General features: G+C 45.1%; 1 protein-coding gene across 3 annotated transcripts in view; it reads left to right on the top strand.

Moving 5' to 3' along the window:
• LOC310859021 (uncharacterized protein) overlaps positions 1-21,724 on the top strand; it is a 428,722-nt gene that overhangs the window by 52,720 nt on the left and 354,278 nt on the right. For all 3 annotated transcript variants that reach the window (XR_014569266.1, XM_083765368.1, XM_083765367.1), the window contains exons 7-9: positions 151-272; positions 1,503-1,913; positions 15,455-15,521. Coding sequence is in view for 2 of the 3 variants with exons in the window: in XM_083765368.1 (XP_083621494.1) it covers positions 151-272; positions 1,503-1,913; positions 15,455-15,521 (600 nt within the window). In the remaining variant the exon portion in view is untranslated. The remainder of the gene's footprint in view (positions 1-150; positions 273-1,502; positions 1,914-15,454; positions 15,522-21,724) is intronic.

Raw genomic sequence — 21,724 nt, 5'->3', positions numbered from 1 at the left:
GTGTGTGTGTGTGTGTGTGTGTGTGTGTGTGTGTGTGTGTGTGTGTGTGTGTGTGTGTGTGTGTGTATGGGTGGGTGGTCCGGGGTGTCGTCGACACCATGTTGAACATAGCAGCTGCTCGCTCATTAAGTGGACGTTGTTCTCTTGCAGTGGACAAGAACAAACCTCGGGGGGCGCCGGCGAGACCCACCTCCACCAGCTCCGCCTCCACGCAGTCAGCGTCTAGCGGCGGAGGCGGAGCCAACCAGCAACAGGCTCCTCCTCCAGACCTGGTAGGTCCTCCTCCATATCTACTAGGGCATGTTAATAGCTAATCGATTAATCGCCGTTAAGAAATTACTCAATTAAACACTGTGTGCTCGTGCGAGGCCACAACATTACATTGAACGCTCGAGCGCTCAGTTTTCTGCCTCCTCAATGTCGGACTCGTAACTCTATGGCTCTAAAATAGCAGCCAGACTTTGTAATAATAACAATAATATTAATCGTCATTGGTTAACGCCGGTTAAGCCTTAAATCATCAACACCGCCAACTCAATATTCCTCCCAGCAGCTGATTCAATATATCAGCATCACATCAACACATCACCTGCCTCATTCATCCCAGTAAATAACCTAATATGTGAACATGACAAAGACACATTGTAGCCGACTATAGCGGGCATTATGTTCTGTGACAGAAATCCTTTAATCTAACCACATGTGACCTACATGTAAGATACACTGAGTGGACCTGGTGTGTCTGGAACCCACAGCACGGCACACAGTGAAAGGCTTAGTGCTCATTTAACTCTGAATTAAGTCAACACTGTGTAGGAACAAACTTATTTTTCATGACCCAGACATATTGATCCATGCTTACCTAACCTAACCCACCTAACCCTAAGTCTAGTAATGACTTCATTAATGTCATTCTTTGAGGGAAGACAACGGCCATGTTATTACTCTGTTACTCTTTGCTCTTTACTTACTGTCTTCCAGATCAAACACCATTTTTATTTATAAGCTCAAACAACTCTATTCCCAAACCTTTTACTGATTACTTTCAAACAGATTCTCAAATACACAAATAACACACTACATACATACAACCAGTGGGACCCCCGCCCAAGTTTCCTAATAATAGCATAACCACTTTAACCCTATCTTATACTTCTGATATTTGTGATATTTGTGTATAATACATTGTGATTTGATGCCTTGTAAGCTATTTTTGATAAAATATATACTCCATATCAATCTCTCCTTGAAGCCCAACACACACCGTCTGCGAACACCACACGTCAAAACAGCCGCCTCCATTATTTTCAATGAACCTATCCCACACCGACGGCGTCCGACACGCGTTCACGCCTCGCCTGACGCTCCGATACGCCACTGTTCTATTTTCCAGGCGTTGCCGCGTCGCTGCGCACCCGGTGTGTGTCGGGCTTGACATGAATGTATTTGTTGCCGTATCTTAAAGTAAAAAAAGCAATTGTCTTGCCTTTCTCTCCCTATAGGTGCCAGACCTACTCAGCGCAAATACAGTACCAGCGACCCCAGGTCTCCCGGTACCAGCCAGCGCTACCGCCACTGCCACCAACGCCGGCTCGGGAACCGCCCCGACCTCTGGACTTCACGTGTTCAGCAGAGCCAGAGCCGGGTCTCGGACCAGCCCCAAAGCGGGCTCTCGCCTCCAGAACGGACTGGTAGCATCTTCTGGGCCCTGCAGCAAGGCCAGCGTGGTGGTAGGGGAGGCCAGCAGCGCATCCGCTCCTGCAGGGGAAGCTCCTGTCCAGGTGAAACAGAACCAGCAGCAGCAGGCAGACAAGAAGAACCACCAAGGCATCAACCAGCTGAGGAGGCTTCTGGTCCAGGGAAACAGGAGGGTGGAGGCCCTGGCTACCGTCATCCAGCATGTCTTCACTGAGGTAAGATCATGACAACCAGATACAGATCATCAGAGGCTGTTGACTCCAGTGTTGATTTCGTGTTGACAATTTTGTCAACAAACAAAAAAGAAAATGCTACGAAGGGACTAGTGCGGTGATTCTCCACCTGTGGTACGTCGTGTACCACTGGTGGTACTTGAGCCTCTCCCTGGTGGTACACAGAGAAGTCGTCCAAAAAAGGAGAAAAAATTGAAACGAAAGTGGAATGAAATATTTATATTACTACAGGTAGTTATTTTAACCAACCAATTGGTTAAAATTTGCTCTCCAGCCGTGCTGAAAGTGGGCACAACAGCACACCTAGCCGTTAATAGAAGATTTGAGAAGGGATTAATCACATTAGAAATATCATCAGTTGTGCTGATTAGACAGAGTTTCATTAGAGAAGCAGCATTATTGGCTTAGTTAGGGATAGAAATACAAATAAAACTCAAGGACTTTGAATAGGATGGGGCAGGTCTATGCTCCTGTATTTTAACATAGGTTTTTATGGTGGTACTTGGGTATGAAAAGGTTGAGAACCACTGGACTAGTGGACAAGAGATCCAGTATAAGTAAAAGACACAACTCATTTTACACTTTGGTGCATGCTGAAAATAGCAGATCTACAAGCTCACAACATGTCGCAGCTCGACGCGTGAGCTTGTAGATCGGCTATTTTAGCAAGTGTAAAATGAGTCATTATGACGAAAATACATTTTAGAAGACTAAATCAATTGTAGATTTAGTCGGCTAAAATCTTATGATATTTAGTCCACTAAAACTAGACTAAGACTAAGACATTCCAAGGTGACTAAAATGTGACTAAAACTAAACTATTCAAGAGACCATGACTAAAACTAAAATCTAAATCTGCTGTCAAAATCAACACTGGTTGACTCACCTACAGTCGAACCACTGAAACCCTACTGTGTCCACGTGGGTCTATCTGGGGTCTAGTGGGGTCTACCCCCTCCTTTTACACCAGTGATTCTCAACCCCCATAACCCAGAGAGTGTACACAATGGAACCAAATGGACCCCTATTTATGGGTCCATTTGGTTCCATTTGTACACTCTCGGAGTTACAGACCTGTATAAGGGGTCCATTTGGCCCTGATGAAGGCCAAACTGTGGCTGAAGCGTTGTACTGACACTTTGTGTTAAGTCAAATATTATCTTTGTCAGAGCCCCCCGATAGTCCCTGCATGGACCGCACTTTAACCCATTTTGACCCGAGTTAAAAACATTCACTTTGAAAGAATATATATTCAAAGATTTGTGCCACATTTTCACGATTTTTTCAAAAATAGCAGGCCTACAAGCTCGTAGATCTGCTATTTCTTAATAGCTAAATTATAACATAATGTTTAGAACACCAAAAGGGGTTCCCGCCCATTGAGAACCACTGCTCTACACCAAATCCCTAAAACAGCTGCATCTATAAGCAGTACACCCATGTGTCGCGTTGCAATGCGCGTTGAGCTTGCGGATCCACTATGTTCGCTCTCGTATGGAGTGGCTACTGCATTTTACCTCCAGTCGTTACAGATGAAGTCATTTGCAAAGGGCCATAATCACCCTCTGTTGTGCAACTGTGTGAGACCGCCTGATCCTCCCGGCCCACAATGGTGACCAGCTGTCGTTTCTGACACAGCCTGCTGCTATTTACGGTGTTGGTCGGGATGCTTGGAGCTGTACGACTGGCCAAACACCTCTTGGCAGCAGGGCGGAACGTGTAGGAATCTGTGTGTGTTGGTGCTTCTCTTTTGTGTGTGTGTGTGTGTGTGTGTGTGTGTGTGTGTGTGTGTGTGTGTGTGTGTGTGTGTGTGTGTGTGTGTGTGTGTGTGTGTGTGTGTGTGTGTGTGTGTGTGTGTGTGTGTGTGTGTGTGTGTGTGTGTGTGTGCGCGTCTGTGCGTGCACTAGCTGTGTTTGCCAGTGAATGAACAGGAAGGTATTTTTGCCCAGATTAATGAATCTCACTTGTTGACTTGGAGGCTTAAAAAAAGCTGACTATATTTGAAGAATTTCACTCCAAAATTGTTGGATATGAATTTATATTGTGATGTTAATGTTATGAAAATGTTAGGCATTTAGCCGATTCTCTTCTCCAAAGTGTAAGATCAGAGTAAATGCCATAAACCTCACAGTCAACAAACTACAGGCTAAATGGTCAGGAAAGTAGAGTGAAAGAGAACACTTCTCCAAAGTAACTATAGGATACCAGGTAAACATCAAGCCTAGCGTCTGTCCAAACAACTTCCCATCTAAATAACACTTGTTAACACGTGTTAAAACATATGTAAATCATCCACATAGCATGTGAACAAGTAAACCAACATGCATATATCTGTATAACTAGCATCTGTCAAACGGTAGGCGACAATAAGTTCTACAAGGAACAAGGTTGTGAGGAAGAGATGAGTTTTGAGACTGCAACAGAAAATGGGGGATACATAATTGTATTGCGTGTGATTCACATTGGCTACTAAAGAGTTCATACTATTTAGAAATTACATGGATGCTTCTACATATAAGCCAGCAAAGGTGACGTAACCCAGTAACCCACAATATGCTTTTCTATCATGTAAAAGCAGGTGATAGTTATGCATTATTTTTTGAGCGGTGGGCACACTGTCTCCATCATGTAGCTTTGTGTGTGTCCCTATGTCTGTCTGTCTGTTCAGGGTACCATCAGGTGAGAAAGTGGCGCTGTGTTGAGCTTGTGCACTGTGCACAGGTGCATGATGGGAAGCTGAGTTTTTAGTGTAAACACCAGTCTTTTTCAGCACGAGTGTCTGTCTGTACTGGAGTTCGGTACAGTATAGTTCCACAGCTCACTTCACACGTGAATTTCTTTGAATGGTGGGGATCCTGTGAGAAACTCCTCAGCCTCAAGACATTATCATTGTCTCCACCAGGCCGAAGGCATGTGGGGAGAGTATGTTTTGCACTCCGTCCGTCCGTTTGTGTGTCCGTCCGTGTGTCCGTCCGTGTGTCCGTCCGTGTGTCCGTGACCAGCTAATCTCGGCCACCGTTAACCCGGTCGATGCCAAATTTTGCACACACACTCCCTGGATGCCAACGATGAACCTCTGCCCCAAACTTTCCAGAACGGCCTGTTATAGCGCCACCAAGAGGCCGCTAAGCTAATCTCGGCCACCGTTAACCCGCTCGATGCCACATTTTGCACACACACTCCCTGGATGCCAACGATGAACCTCTGCCCCAAACTTTCCACAACGGCCTGTTATAGCGCCACCAGGAGGCCGCTTTGTGCAAAACAAGTTTTTGCACAGTACACCTACAGATTTTGTCCAAACATCACGCAAATTGGTACACAGTCTCTCTAGAGCCGTTCAACGAAACGGGTCTTTCAGATTTATCAGACTCCATCCTGATTGGTTAAGATTGGCTTCCAAAGTTCACAGGAGTGCTCAGTTTCAAACAAAATGCTGCAAATCATGAACACATCGCGTGATTTCCGTGAAATTGTGCACCCACATTCCCACTAGGCCGAGGACGAAATGCCACATGAACAATTTCAACTCAGCCTCAAGGTGGCGCTATAACTGGCCAAAAAGTGTTTTTACCTCTAACTGCACGGATCTGTGGATAACCTGGTGGAGACCTGTGCCCGGAAGGGCACTTTTTCTAGTTATCATTGTTTTGACGGTCACGTTGGTATGTGAGGTGTTGGTTGAGATGCTTGGCTGGTGTAATTGCTGTTTTCAATAGAAAGTGATTCTTGGCAGTGAGGCGAGACCAGTCCACCACGCCCATGTTCCATTAGTTCCATTACCCCCACACCGTCCCAGAAGACTTGAGTTGAGCCTGACCTATACATTTGTTGTACGGCGGTGTCGCGTGCCAGGAATAGCTGATCGACAAGCTCACAACCTCGGCAGAAGTGACGCGTGGCGAGCTTGTAGATTGGCTCTATGTTCGAATTCGCTGCATAGCATACACTTTGCATTTGAGTGATGTGTTGATGGAAAGCTGTGTGTGTGTGTGTGTGTGTGTGTGTGTGTGTGTGTGTGTGTGTGTGTCTTAGGATGATGAGTATAACGTGTGTTCGCTCGTGCGTGGCCCACTGATTGTGCGGTAGATGGTAGTTATGGTGTGGGTCAGCTGTCAGCTGTCTCTCTCTGTGTGTGTGTGTGTGTGTGTGTGTGTGTGTGTGTGTGTGTGTGTGTGTGTGTGTGTGTGTGTGTGTGTGTGTGTGTGTGTGTGTGTGTGTGTGTGTGTGTGTGTGTGTGTGTGTGTGTGTGTGTCTATCTGTGAGATACATCTCATGGTGCTTCATTGACTTAATCTCTCGTACCAATCGAACCAGTTTCTGAGAGTCCTGAAGTTATTTGTGTGGAGCATAATAAATGCAAATGTCTTTCCTTGTTCACTGTTTTTACGTGCACTGGTATATCTAATGTGTGTGTGTGTGTGAATGTGTGGAATGTCCAGTAACCTTTGGATCTGTAAGCCAGGAGAGGTACAAAGGAAGCTTACCACACAAGGCCTTATAAATGTTATGTTGCTCTCCACGAACTGCGAGAGACAGCCAACCCACTTTATCATATAAAATACAGTGATGGGTGCTGGAATCATTGGCAGTTATAAATCGTAGAGCTGTGGTAGACTGCTTCAAGAGGCTTCGGCGTGGTATGTGAAGCATGCATGTATTGTACATATACAGCACATCACCATAATCAAAAACAGACATTTATTACACATCGAACAATAGTCTTTGTACTAGCAGGAGAAAAACCGGACTTTTTTCTGTATAGGAAACCAATCTGTCCTCTTCATTTTTTTGGTTAGGTGCTGAAATCCAGCCTCAGCTGATCTGTAGACCAGCTTGGGGCGGGATGCGATGTGTGGTTTGGGTTTTTTTCTTTGTTGTTGTTGTGACAACACCCCCGTTCACGTCTACAGGAGAAATACATTCCCCGCATTTCTCTAAATTCCTTCTGCGGTGAGCGGGTTATTAACTGTCCTGCTCTCTCCTCATTGTTAGATTTACAGATGCCTTTAAAGGCTGACTTTGATGCGTTTACTGCTGTTACAGTCTTATGCGTTTGTCTCTATGCGTTTGTATCAACGGAGACGAATCTATGGAATTTGGGCACTGATCGTTACATCAACAGAGATGAATCTATGGAATCTGGGCACCAGGCCAGTGGTTCTCGCTGTGTGCATGAACTGTATACGTATGTTGTGAGCCCAATGTAAGACTATAGAAGTAGAGGCCGATGATTATCACCAAATGGGACATTTTTAAACAACCCTTCCTCTGTCCGAGGAGGTGGAGATTGGTCCAGTGGTTCCTGTATGTTTTAAGGACCAAACGGACCCCGTAAGGGTCCATTTGGTTCCGTTTGTACTCTCTGAGAGTTACAGACCCGCAAGGGTCCATTTGGAAATTGGAACCCCCTCAAATCACCCAGGTTCCCATCAGTGGTTCCCAAACTTTTTTCAAGGACCCCCAAATTGGCTTTCATTAGCCCGCGGACCCCCATTTGAAAAGATATGCCAGGGACCCCCCATAAGACCAGATATTTACGGCTCTAGCACAGATTCTCAATCCGTTTAATTTCAAGGACCCCAAGTTTGACGTGAATTAGGCTACGGACCCCCATATAATGGCATTTCTAACTCTGGGACCCCCAATTTATATACCGTAGTAAAATCACGTCCATTTGGTTCCATCTGTACAGACCCATCAGGGTCCATTTGGTTCAAAACTATCATTTAGCTGGGGACCCCCCTGTTAAAATAAACCAACTCAAGTCCTGGTTCGGTGTGCTGGGTCTTGGAAAAGCTAAAGGTCATGTGATTGGCCTAGCCAGGCAACAGGATGCGTGGATCACAGAGTCCGGGACTGAGAATGGGCCACTGAGTAAATATTTGCCACCAGATTCCTCCTCCTTGTGACTCGTGAATTCACACGCTCGACCGCACAGTTACATCACATTGTCTTGAATTAAAAACAAATGCAAAGATTTATTTCCGGTAATTTCATGAAGAAACAAAAGAAAAATCAAATAATAATAAACTTTATTTGTATAGCACTTTTCATACATAAATAAATAAAATCCACAAATTAGAAAACTTATGTTTAAGTAGTAGTGAAAGTAGCCGATCTACAAGCTCATAACGTGGCGTGAAGAGACACGTTGTGAGCTTGTAGATCTGCTATTTTTCACTAGTTTGGGTCCCGCAGCAAGCGTCTAATCTCTTTTGGGTCACGGCGTTGAAAAGTTTGTTGAGAGGTGTCCTTTTTGCACATGGCATTACGTAGAAGAACATTTACAAAACCCTCCAAATGTGTCCCGTTCATCCTGCTTGAAGTCGAATGTGAGCTTATTCACTCATTTTCAAGAAATGTAGAAAGTAAGATAGTTCATAGAGAGCGGAAAATAGCAGATCTGATCTAACACGGTGTGAGCTTTCAGATCTGATATTCTATTTTCTAGACACATAGGCAGTCAAATTTGGAGTGTTATTTAAAAATAGGCCAATTTCTATGGATCTTAACTGTGTAGGGCTAATTACTGCATTTTGGTGTTGCTCCACTAAGATCAGAAATGATTATGAATTAGTAAAAAAAGAAGAAGAAAGTAACAAAATCTGTGAGATGTTCCATTTGTAGGGATCTATTGACCTTTTTAGTTTTTCTATACTAACCGTTACCAACGTTGACACTGTGTTTAGTGGGTATATTATGTGCTTGCTTCATTGTGTGTGTGTGTGTGTGTGTGTGTGTGTGTGTGTGTGTGTGTGTGTGTGTGTGTGTGTGTGTGCGCACACGTGTGAGCGTCTGTTCCAAATAATCACTTTCCACTTATCATTTTTCTTTCTCCATTGGTCTGGTGATGGTTTGCGTGAGGCTGCCGTATTTCAAATACCAGGCAGGTGAAACGCCTGCAGGTGTTTCCTAGGCTGCAAGACATCACACAGACACACAACACACACACACACACACACACACACACACACACACACACACACACACACACACACACACTCAAATCCCACTCACGCTATTATGCACATTATCTCTGGCATACAGGCTACAGGTAAACACTCAGACCGCTCAGACCACACATGCTTATACTATACTGCATATGTACAGCGCACACGTACACACATGCTCAGTCATGCTCAGTCAGCCAAGCCCCCCCCCCGCCCCACACACACACACACACACATACAGCCAGACAGACACATCTACGGTCACAGTAGGCCTACAGGCCTTATCTTGTGGGTCAAAGCAAATACAGTGAAAGTGTAGCGCCTAGGATTACATTAGATAATTGGCACTGGGTGAAAAGAAAACTGGGTTACAAAATCGTGGGATAAAAATTAAGAAAGCAAATACAGTAAGTGGGTCTGAGTTTATTAAGCGCTTTCAACATGGCGTCCCTATTTTGAGCATATAGGGCAGGGTTCCCCAATAGGCGGCCCGCGGGCCATTTGCGGCCCACAGAGCGCCCCCTTGTGGCCCATGAAAGAATTTCCAAAAAAAAAAAAAAAAAAAAAAAATTAATTATTTTTTTAAGGGTCCCAGATATAAATGGCATTAAATGGGGGTCAGTAGCCTATGCATGTCAAACTGGGCATCCTTTTCAAATGGGGTCTTGCCCTGAAAATGAATTTTCAGGGCAAGACCTCGACCTGAAAATGCAGCCATTCATTCTTCCCATAGAGATTTATAAAACATATTTATATCTAATATTTTCCACTACGCATCGTGTTGTAAGCTTGTAGGTCATATTATGACGTACATATGGGTATAAGTAAGTACAGCTCATAACCGTGAAGCCAGGCTTTGGTTTGGTCGTCGCCACATTGTAAAGCTTTGACCTTTTCTCATCTTCATGTTGCCCTCTACCGTCCTGACCACAACATCTCTACCCACGCGCCTCTCCTCCTTTTCTCACGGTTCCACTCCAAGACGACCCGTCTGTGATCCCCCCCCCCCCCCCCCCCCCCCTGCCTCTTAACCTGTAGATACAGCCGAGGGTCTGTTTCATGTTCCCGTACATGGCATATGGAGACAGACAGACAGACAGACATGTGGCATCTCGGCTTTCAACAAGAGCGAGAGAGAGAGAGAGGCCATGGTATGGTCGGGACCTTGCTGCTATGGCCATCCGTGCGTACGTAATGTCGTCTTTCATGTGGCATTTTCAGCATTGTTGACGTAACCTTGATCTGTTTCACAGAGTAATTCAAACTATATAGCATGTTGTGTTTAATTGGGCATTTTTTAATAGTTTCTCAGAGGAGAGCGATCTTAATTATTATGTCCCGCGTCAAAATATTCTCTGTATGAATTTAAAAGTATATTTTTGCGCCTAGGTCGGGCGCCGGGCGGGAATATTTATTCAGTGGTGGAAAAATGTACTCAAATGCTTTACTTAAGTAAAGGTATCAATACTGCAATATAGAACTACTCTGTTACAAGTAAAAGTCTGGAATTCAATATGTACTTGAGTGAAAAAAGTATTGGCTTCAAAATGTATTTAAAGTACCAAAGTAGAAATTACTTTTCAAGTTTTCAATGTGTCGCATTGTTAGCTTGTAGATTTGCTATTTATAAAGGGCTGAAGTGGTTATACTGTATGTTTTGTTATAATAATCGAAATCTACAGAGTAACTACAGTAGTAACTAAAGTTTTCAAATAAATTAAAAAAGTACAATATCTGCCTCCGAGATGTAGTGGAGTAGAAGTAAAAGTATTGGAACTTGGAAATATTAAGTAATAAGTACAAATACCTCAAAATTGTAAACAAAAGTACAGTACTTAAGTAAATGTGCTTAGTTACGTTCCACCATTGCATTTATTTATGCCTGCGCCACATACCCTCTCACCCTCTCACCCCACATACCCCTCACACCCCTCTCATACCCCTCTCATACCCTCTCACCCTCTCACCCCTGATAACCCTCATACCCTCTCATACACCTCTCATACCCTCTCACCCCTGATACCCCTCTCACCCCTCATACCCCTCTCACACCCTCAGCCCTGACAAATGGCTCTCCCCCCAGAAAGTGTAACTTGAACAGTGGTTAAGGAGCGATAGAGACACAGACGGACGAGCCTTGATGAGGCGTGGAAATAAGGCTTGAAAAGGAGACGCGATACAAAAGAAAAGCAGATGGTTGTTAAGAGGTTTATGACGGTCTCACATCTGCACCGAACTCTGACCCTGTGTGTTAAGACCGGACACATATACGCAGTTACACACACACACGCACAGAGGCACTCAAAACTTGAGTGTTCATTTAAATCTGAGAGTGTTATATATGGACCTTTTACGGGGCTATTTTGTGACCAGTTAACTCTAAATTAAAAGAACACTAAAGGTTGCTGTGCACTGCTTAAGACCGGACACATACGCAGTTACACAAACACACACACACACACACACACCATGGTCTGAATATAAGATCTGGTGAATGTCCTTTGCGGGTCATGACTTTCTACTTGTTTGTTATTCTTGTAGAGACATTCCAAGATACTTAGTTAGAACAAACACACACACACACACACACGCACACACACACACACACACACACAGCTCTTGTGTGGTGAGTGTGGGAGCAGCAGTGATAGCTGTTATCTGCATTCACTTCATGGGCTGCAGGAAAGTAGCCCATTATCTCTGGTCTAACTCGTTATCAGCATTCAAAGAAGTGTTCGTGGTGTGCGTGCGTGCGTGTACGTGCGTGTGCATGTGTGTGTGTTACATAACCATGCAGTATAGGCTTTTGAGGAACTCATGTAATGAAGTAAAAACTAAGCTTTAGTGTAATATAGCATTAACCTAAATGCCAGGTCCAATCTCTGTCTAGTGTCTACTACTGTATGTTGTTGTTCAGTGTTGTCCAAGATTATAGGCTCAAATTAATGATTGTTTTCACCTGGTATGCGAGTTTGAAAGGATGGTTGCTGGGTTACTGATTCAGTAGCAGGGTGGTAGGAAAGATGGAACGAGCTGAAAAATACGGCAATCGCTGTGAAGCCCCCGCTGTGTGCGTGCGTGCGTGCGTGCATGTGTGCGTGCGTGCGTAGGCATATAATGTTATCAGAATGCCAGCGCTATCTCGTCTGCACTGCACACACTTATAAAAAGCCAGAGGTGAGCGGTGAATATAAACTCTCACACACACACATACTGTATAAGTCTATTCCTGGAGGGGTGGGGGGGGGGGGGTGGCAGCTCCGGGGTGGAGGCGTGGCTTAGCTAGAACAGTGGGTGGGACTTGGCCTGAGGGGGAGGGGGGCGGAGTTATCAGCCTGGTAGGACAGTCAGTCAGGCAGGAGCTTGGTGGTTTTAGTGTTCAGAGCTGAGAGTGAAAGGGAACACAGTTCTAGGAACGGCGTAGAGAGGAAGAGTGACTCCTGAGGTGGAGAATCACAGACTGCAGAATATCAGACGGACCTGTTGTTGAGGGGCGTGCAGGTTCGAGAGGGAGGGGGGCGCAGGTTCGAGAGGGAGGGGGGCACGCGTGCGCGATGGTGCCAAAGAGGCCGGGCCACATCTGCTGCCTGCCGCAAGACATGCCTTGATATACACCACAGCTGAGGTAGACGTGTTTATCTTTCCACCGTGTGGTGGAGGTGGTGGAGGAGGAGGGGGGAGATGTGTGTGGGAGGGTTGTAGAGAGGGGGAGGAGGAGGAGGGGGATAAGGACACGTGTGGAGGACAGGTAGGAGAGGGAGAGGAAACACTCAGCAGTGGAGTCGAGGCGGGTGAGAGAGAGAACTGTCTCCAAAAGTGTCTTTTCGCGAAGCCTTCATGGATTTAGAGGAAGAGAGAAGAGAGAAGGCAGGTGCTCGTCGCATGTGGATGGAATAAAGACCTACGAGGGAGGGAATCGTGAGAGAAAGACTTTTATTCTGAGGCCGGTATATATATAGGGAGGTCAGCATGGGCGCCTCGGCCAGCAAAGCCCACCTGAGAGCTCACCCGCAGAACCGTAAGAAGAAACGCAAGGTGGGTGTCTGTCTGTCTGTCTGACTGACTGACTGAATGACTGACTGACTGACTGACTGACTGTCTGACTGTCTGACTGACTGACTGACTGAATGACTGACTGACTGCAGAGAACAACCGTGTTTCTCCATAGAAAGCCTGAGATGATTCAGTGTCTCTCCACTAACCCTTCTGTGCACAGTAAAATAATGAGCGATATGCTGCAGACTTCACTGTGTGTGTTCACAGCTCTCTGGCTCTTTGCTCTGTATTCCTCTGTCGTAATTTATTTTCTTCCTTCTAATACAGTATGTGTTTCTGTTTGACGGCTCTAATGTGTCACGTGTGTCTCTCTGCCTCTGAAAACAAATGTTCTTCCATCTTTCCTCTGTCTCTCGTCATCCGTCGTCTTTCTCTTTTCCTTTCTTTGCAGTTTTCTGCACCTCTCCTGTCTTTCCTCATTCTTGAGATCTAATTCGCATGCATGCACGCACACATGCACACACGCACACACACACACACGCACACACACACACACACACACACACACACACACACACACACACACACACACACAAACACACTCTTCTCCAGTGCTGAATGTTGTGTGCTGTTAGAAACATTTGGCCGTTTTCACAAGCTCTCTCTTCTTCTCTCTCTTTTGTGTGTGTGTGTGTGTGTCTGTTCTTTCACTTACTGACCTCACTCCAAGCAGATGGCCTTTATTAGTCACTCCCCTGTGTGTGTGTGTGTGTGTGTGTGTGTGTGTGTGTGTGTGTGTGTGTGTGTGTGTGTGTGTGTGTGTGTGTGTGTGTGTGTGTGTGTGTGTGTGTGTGTGTGTGTGTGTGTGTGTGTGTGTGTGTGTGTGTGTGTGTGTGTGTGTGTGTGCGTGTGCGTCTGTAAGAGAAAAGCACAGACTCACCTTTTTTCCAAAGTAAAGACAGTATTCCATTGTTATGTTGTCCAGACCTGAGTATGATGTGTGTGCGCACGCGCCTATGAGTGGGTGAGTGAGTGCATGTGTGTACACATGCACATGTGTGTGCATGTGTGTACACATGCACATGTGTGTGTTCTTGAAACAGAAGTATAGTAACTCAGATAGTAACTCTGTATTGAAGTGCAGCCACGCACGTTGGGCACATTGTGATAATCCACGTGTGTATGTTTATGTTTTATTTATTTGTGTGTGTGTGTGTCTGTGTCTGTGTCTGTGTCTGTGTCTGTGTCTGTGTCTGTGTCTGTGTCTGTGTCTGTGTGTGTGTGTGTGTGTGTGTGTGTGTGTGTGTGTGTGTGTGTGTGTGAGACTGATGGTGAGAGAGAGAGGTGAAGAGATAGTATTTTAGATGTATTTTCTTTTGCTTGTGTCTTTGCTCAAATAATCCGCGCAGATAGAATCCCAAACATGTAATTGTAATCATAGGAGTCGACCTCTATTCCACACTACGTCTCTGTGTCAAATATATTGCTTTTGTTGTCAAATGTTCCCCTCCAGAACAGGTTAACCCATTCTGAACGGGCACCCATTATGGTGTTGGCATCATGTTATGCTTTAGCTATTGAAAAAAAGCAGATCTACAAGCTCATATCGCGCCACCGAGTGGCGCGATACGAGCTTGTAGGTCTGCTATTTTTGGAAGAAAAAAAATAATAATAATATTTTTTTAGAATCTGATCTCAGGTCAGAATGGGTTCATCAGACCAGTGTGTGTCCAGCGGAAACCTCGTTATGAATCTGATCTCAGGTCAGAACGGGTTAACCACCGTCTCCAAAGTATAAAGCAGGGCTCAGGTGGTTAATGTTAACACTGCAGTATCACACAGCTATCCAAGCGTACAGTACAGCAAACACTGTCGCGCTGCTGACAGCCAGAGCCGTCCACACATTATACAGTATATCGTGACAATGTCATATTTCAGGTTCTCCGGAGTGTTTCCCAGATATTGTTTGTTCATTTTCTCATCACATAGTCATGCGGGTGACTGTGTGTTGACAGCCCATAGCACCCAGAACATGAAACTTCTCGTCTCTGAGCCCTATAGTAGTGCTCTCATACAATTTACAATTTAGGCATTTAGCAGACGCTCTTAATCCAGAGCGACTTACATTTAAGCAAGAACAAAAGCATGGGAATACATCACATAAAAGCATTTATCATGAAACATGCGTAAGCTAGAGAAGGTTCTGACTATGTACAAAACACAATGTCAGCTCTTATGTCTCGTTGTAGTTCAGCTCCTATGCCTCTTTGTAGTTCACTGTGTCATATTCTGACCATGTACAAAACACAATGTCAGCTCTTATGCCTTTGTAGTTCACTGTCTTATGTCTCTTTGTAGTTCACTGTCTTATGTCTCTTTGTAGTTCACTGTCTTATGTCTCTTTGTAGTTCACTGCACACGTGGTGGAGGTCAATGAAACAATACAACCTCTCAGCTACTTGTTGGATGAGATGACTTATGTGTGTCTCTCTCTCTCTCTCTCTCTCTCTCTCTCTCTCTCTCTCTCTCTCTCTCTCTCTCTCTCTCTCTCTCTCTCTCTCTCTCTCTCTCTAGCGTGAAGAGGCCTTGAGGCAGAAGAAGCAGATTTCACAGGAGCTGGTTAACCTCAGAGATGAACTCGGTAAGAAATCACCTGCACACACACACACACACACATGCGCGTGCACTGCACACACACACACACACACACACACACACACACACACACACACACACCTGCCCTGTCTTTTGCATGTGATGCCTGCATGTGAAGGCTATCAAGGACAAATCAACTGCCATTCAAAACAATATGTTTTACTAGAGGACACCTACGGTATTACACGCTGCTGTGCAGGACATTACATGACATGTAACATAGAAATAGCATATTATCAGTGTTGGCAAAAGTACACACATTTTGTACTTGAGTAAACGTATCAATACGTATCAATAAATGTACTTAAAGTACCAAAAGTAAAAGTACTCATTGTGCAGAATGTCCCATTTCAAAATTTAAACTACGAAAATTGTTTGAAAATAGATGATCTACAAGCTCACAATGGGTTGTGACTTTGTAGATCGGCTATTTTCCAAATGGCCGAAATGTATATAGGGCTGATATAATAATCCAAATCCTTTCCACCACTGCATTATGACAGTGTCACACAAAGTAGTAAAAATATCCAATCTACAGTAGGTGGGTTTAATTTCAATTTAACCACTATAACGTTTTATTAAAAGCTTGTGACTAAATAAATAATTACTGCATTTGAATCCAACACAGATAATTGTTTCCCTGAAAGGTTACGGTTTGTTACAGTAACCTAACACATAACTTACCATAACATGATATTAACCCATTTTGGGCGGGAACCCCTTTTGGTGTTTTAAACATTATGTTATAATTTAGCTATTGAAAAATAGCAGATCTTCAAGCTCATAGCTTGTAGGTCTGCTATTTTTGAAAAATCATGAACATGTGGCGCAAAGCTTTGAATATATTATTTCAGAGCGAATGTTTTTAACTCAAATCTTTGCTTCTGGGAGGTGGTCCCTGAAACGGCCAATTTCATATATTTCTGGGGGTCCTTGACATGAAATATTAAGAACCACTGATATAGAAACATCAGGTTTTTCAGAAAAAAATACATTAAAAAAATAAAAATAAATCGACGTCGGGCCTAAATGGGTTAAAATAATAACAACGATACGATGATAACCGTTGCGACACAGTTTCGGTCCCTGCATGGCTCTGTGCTTGCGGTCTGTGAGATGATTGATTGATTGACAGCACAGAATGTAACCGTCTATCAGAGAGTGAGTTTCAGTGTCCTCGGAGGGTGTATTTACAGACGAGGAAACGTGTTTACGAGGAAGCATGAGAGAGAGGAGACGCGTCGCATCATAATTAATATATAATTATACATGTTGTTCATTCCAAAAAAATCACACCCGTGTGAACCGAGTGGTGCAACCCCCCCTCCCCCCTCTCTCTCTCTCTACAGTGCAGCTCTCTCTCTCTGTTTCTGGCACAACAGCGCACCTACTGGTACTCATTCTCGTGCTCATTAACGTCACAGGGACACATAGGTGAACACGGACATTGCTGTTCTTTGGAGTGGTTGCACCACTCAAAAACCTTCACAGAACGACAGAAACATGTATTCCATCATCGCCGGTTGTTTCTAAATCTGTATGTAATACCATGCCTTTCTTAATAGAGTTTTAGTTAGTTAGTTAGTTTAGTAGAGTTAAAGTGAATTAACTCGAGGTGCGTGGTGGCTCAGCCAGCCAGTTAGGTCATTATGCTCCTAGACGGCACGAGGACCCACGTTCAAAAACAACCCTCGTCTTTTCTTTTGCATCCTCTCTCTCTCTCTCTCTGCCGTTGGTTTAAGAAAAAGCATAAAAATGCACTTTATATAATTATACTTTATATATACTGCACACTGTACATGTATGTACATGCAGTCCTATATCATACTGTATGTAAGAGTACAGTTAGCGTAGGTGTCGCATTGTTTGAATGACTGATTCAAATCCCATTTTGAATAGAAGTTTACAGTATAATGCATGCAGCTGTGGTACTGTACTTGGTGCTGGTAAAAAAAAATGTACAGTATAAAGAAGCAACGCATTTGATGAATGTATTAAAAGCTGGCATGAATCATAACTGACACGTTAGTGTAGGCTGATGGTGAGTGAAGCCAGTTGTTCTATGGCTGGTTGCTGTGAGCGTTCTCTGTTTGCCTTAGAGGGGACCATGTGTCACATACAGTAGACCAGACAGACGAAACATAATGCCCTGATGGTTTACCCTGCGGGCTAACCGAGGTCACAACGGTCAGATCGTACAGTCGTGTAAAAACATGAAGCCTTTGCATATAAACATACTCTATGGTATGCACACAGACATTACACGTACATGATATTCACATGAGTCTTGTATGGCGTGCACGCACGCACACGCTGCGCACGCACGCACACACACACACACACACACACATGCGCACCCGCGCAGAGAAACCTGCCTTTAAATTGCAGGTTTGACTTTGTTTCCATAAATACTCATAAATCACTATATCCTGCGTGCTCTCTCTCTCTCTCTCTCTTCCTCCCTCACACTTTCTCTCTCTCACACACACACACTTTCTCTCTCTCACACACACACACCCTTGGCTTCTCACTCTTGCAATCACACGTCTGTGAACACTTTCTATAACTCACCTTCCTTCCCTGCAGTGAGAAGCAGCCGGCGACTATAATAGTTCCTTTTACTGAGCGTTTGACCTTTGGCTCGTCTCTTTACACACCGGGCTGCGGAATGTCTGCAATGTACGGATCTGTACTGTCAGCACGCGCACACACACACACACACACACACACACACACACACACACACACACACACACACACACACACACACACACACACACTGAGAACTGCGTGTGTTAAAGGTGCATAACTTTACAACGAGAAAGACGCGTTCCTTTTCACACGGAGCAGTAATGGGTTAGTGGTTAGTTGAGTTCTAATGTCAGGTTTCACACGGTAGAGTTATTGTATACGACAACCCTGCCGTGCTGTCGCAGCCGCAGAACCGGATGGATCTGTTCATTAAAATGGTGTCTATAGAGTGTAAACGGGTCGCCCGTCTGTTTCCTAACGTGTCCCCAAAGGGCAGCAGTCCTGTTGTGTTTCGACCACTTAAAGCCATTACACTTCACTGACCGGGCGGGGGTCCCCCAGGGTACTGTCCAGGGGTCCCCCAGGGTACTGTCCAGGGGTCCCCCAGGGTACTGTGCAGGGGTCCCCCAGGGTACTGTCCAGGGGTCCCCCAGGGTACTGTCCAGGGGTCCCCCAGGGTACTGTGCATGGCCCCCCTTCTTTGGCCCTTTACACCAAATCTCTTCGCCGAAAGGAACCATTCGCAGCGTGCTCTGTTGTGACACGTTGTGAGCTTGTAGATCTGTTCTTTTCGCCTATTATGACATGCCCACCTATAGCAGTGGTTCCCAAAGTGGGGTCCGGGGACCCCCCAGGGGTCCTTGAGGGAGTTCCAGGGGGTCCCCAGCTAAATGATAGTTTGGAACCTTATGGGTCTGTAACTCTGAGTGTGTACAAATGGAACCAATGAGCTGCAGTGAACCATTTGTACACTCTCAGAGTTAAATAAACAGTGATTTTACCATATAAATTGGGGGTCCCAGAGATAGAAATGCCATTAAACGGGGGTCCGTAGACTAATATATGCATGTCAAACTGGGGGTACTTGAAATTAAAACGGGTTGAGAATCACTGCTAGAGCCGTAATAATCTTCTCTTACGGGGGGTCCCTGGCATATCTTTTCAAATGGGGGTCTGCGGGGCCATTTAGTGTCAATTTGAGGGTCCTTGACATGGAGAGGTTTGGGAACCACTGACCTATAGGCTTCAGGTTCCGGTGCGGCTGTACGCTGAGCATGTGTAGCGACTCACGTACGGGGCTCATTTATAACTGGTGTGACTTCATTAGAGGAAAACTCTCGTCAGTCAGCCAGCTGGAATGCCTCTCGTCACAGTTTGACGTGAACTCGTTATTATTACGCTGTTGTCCCCCGGGAGTACTACGTGTCAACATCGGGAGCCCTAAACCTGAAACCACCCCCCCATCCCCCATCCCCCCACCTAGCCAGGGCCAATTTACTTATACATGACTGGGGGGTTGTCCAACATCACCCTTGGACCACCCAATCCCAAGTTAACTGGGGATTTTTTGTTGTTGTCGCAGAGTAGAAATGAGCTCTAAACCGGGGTTCCCCTGACGAGAGGAAGGGTCCCTGTGGGAGAGCGAGGAGGCCAGGTCCACAGTGAGTTTGTTAACAGCCATTTTGGGGCGGAAACCCCTTTTGGTGTTAGCATTATGATATGCTTGTAGGTCTGCTATTTTTGTCAGTCGAAGAACGACTGACACATAGAAACATAGCTTTTTCAGAAAACTGTCAGGATGTAGAAGACACTTTTAGAATCTGATCTCGGGTCAGAATGGGTGTTAACAGCCTAGGAGGTGCACTGTCCAAGCTGAAGAGTAAACGGCGCAAATAGGCGATCCACAAGCTCACGGCGTGTCACAAACGGGTCACAAAGCGCCGCGCCGTGAGCTTGTGGATCGCCTATATTTGCTCTATTCAACGTATAACTAAATATATGTGATTTTACGCGGGTTCTTTCTTTCTTGTCCCTGCAACAGTCCTGATGTTTTTGCAGAGTAGAGTGGGGGGTCAGTACATGATGTCATTACCTCAGAAGACCACCTGTCACACACCTGCTGTGTACACACACACACACACACACACACACACAGAGATCCTGTTATCCGGTCTCTAATGGAGAGCAGGCCTGTGTGTTAGTTGGTCACAGCTGTCGTCCTTATGTCATTATCACCGTGGTGACAAGGCGCCCAGACAGACCAATGGCAGCGGCCTCCATCCAGCTGTCTCTCTCCACTGCACCCAGTCGTTACAGCACTGCGTTGTGGGGTTTCTGGGATCTTTTTTTATTAGAATGGCAGCCACCCGTGTTCACGGGGTTCAAGTCTGAGGGAACTGAAGTTTATGCAGAGAGTTAATGACCCGATCCAGCATGCTTTTGGAGAGATATATATAAATCATGTTCACATGCAGTCTCAAAGAGTTTGAGTCGTGGTGGAAGATACAGTATATCTGGAACTTACTACATCAAAATATAGCTCAGTGGAAGACCTTTTCAGTTGAAACTCTGGAACTTCCTACATCAAAATATAGCTCAGTGGAAGACCTTTTCAGTTGAAACTCTGGAACTTCCTACATCAAAATATAGCTCAGTGGAAGACCTTTTCAGTTGAAACTCTTTAAACTTAGCAACTAAAGGCTTTTTATTATAATTTTTTCCTCCTGTGCCCAGATCTTTGTTTCTGCTTTTATAGGTCAGTTTAAAAGTTATATATTGTATTACTTTTAACTATAGTATATAGGATAATATAGTATATAGTATAATAACTATAGCGACTGTGGCTCAGGAGGTAGAGCAGGTCGTCCAATGGTCCATGGGTCGGCGGTTCGAATCCCAGCTCCTACTGTCTACATGTCCTTGGGCAAGACGACACTGAACCCCAAATTGCTCCTGATGTGCTGGTTGGTACTGTACCTTGCATGACTTCCACCGCAATCGGTGTATGAATGTGTGTGTGAGCGGGTGAATGTAAAGCGCCTTGGATAACGGCGCTATATAAATGCACCATTTACCATTTAACTATAATATATATTATAGTGTTGTGTGTAGCGGTGCCGATTCAGTCACCTAGACTAGAGGCTGAAAACATCCACCTCCATTGTTTACGTGGCAACGCGTTGTGATCTTGTAGGTATAAGTATAGAGCCCGGGGGCAGCCCGGTCAGCTAAGTACTGCATATAGCGTTTAAGTGGTTAAGTCATGCTGATTAACAGTGAATGAAGAGATTTTACACTTGATGGAGATGTTTTCCCACAACGTTTCATAACCGCCACCATCATAAACCGGAATATTCCGATCAAAAGTGGGGGAGGAAAAAAGGAAGCACGGGTGAAAGAGAGGAGGGTTAGGCAACAGTCAGCGACCGCATATCTCCCAGTTGACTTGCAGATGTTTTAGGGCAGTATCGGATCGCGCGTCTGCCGTAAGAGCAATTACACTGGAATGCCGGTTGCCAGGGAATGTTGGAAGGACATGCGTGTGTGCGTGTCCCACGTGCGTGCGCGCTCACACACAGAACAGACGTGGAGGAGACGAGACCTGCTGTTGGTTTACCTGTCGGAGCACCGACGGGCTGTTCCAGGCGTGTATTCTTA

Source organism: Protomyctophum parallelum (genome assembly GCF_964188405.1).
Source record: "Protomyctophum parallelum genome assembly, chromosome: 5".
NCBI classification, from domain to species: Eukaryota; Metazoa; Chordata; class Actinopteri; order Myctophiformes; family Myctophidae; genus Protomyctophum; species Protomyctophum parallelum.
Note: the sequence above shows the minus strand (reverse complement) of the source record. Positions and strands in the feature narration are given on the sequence as shown.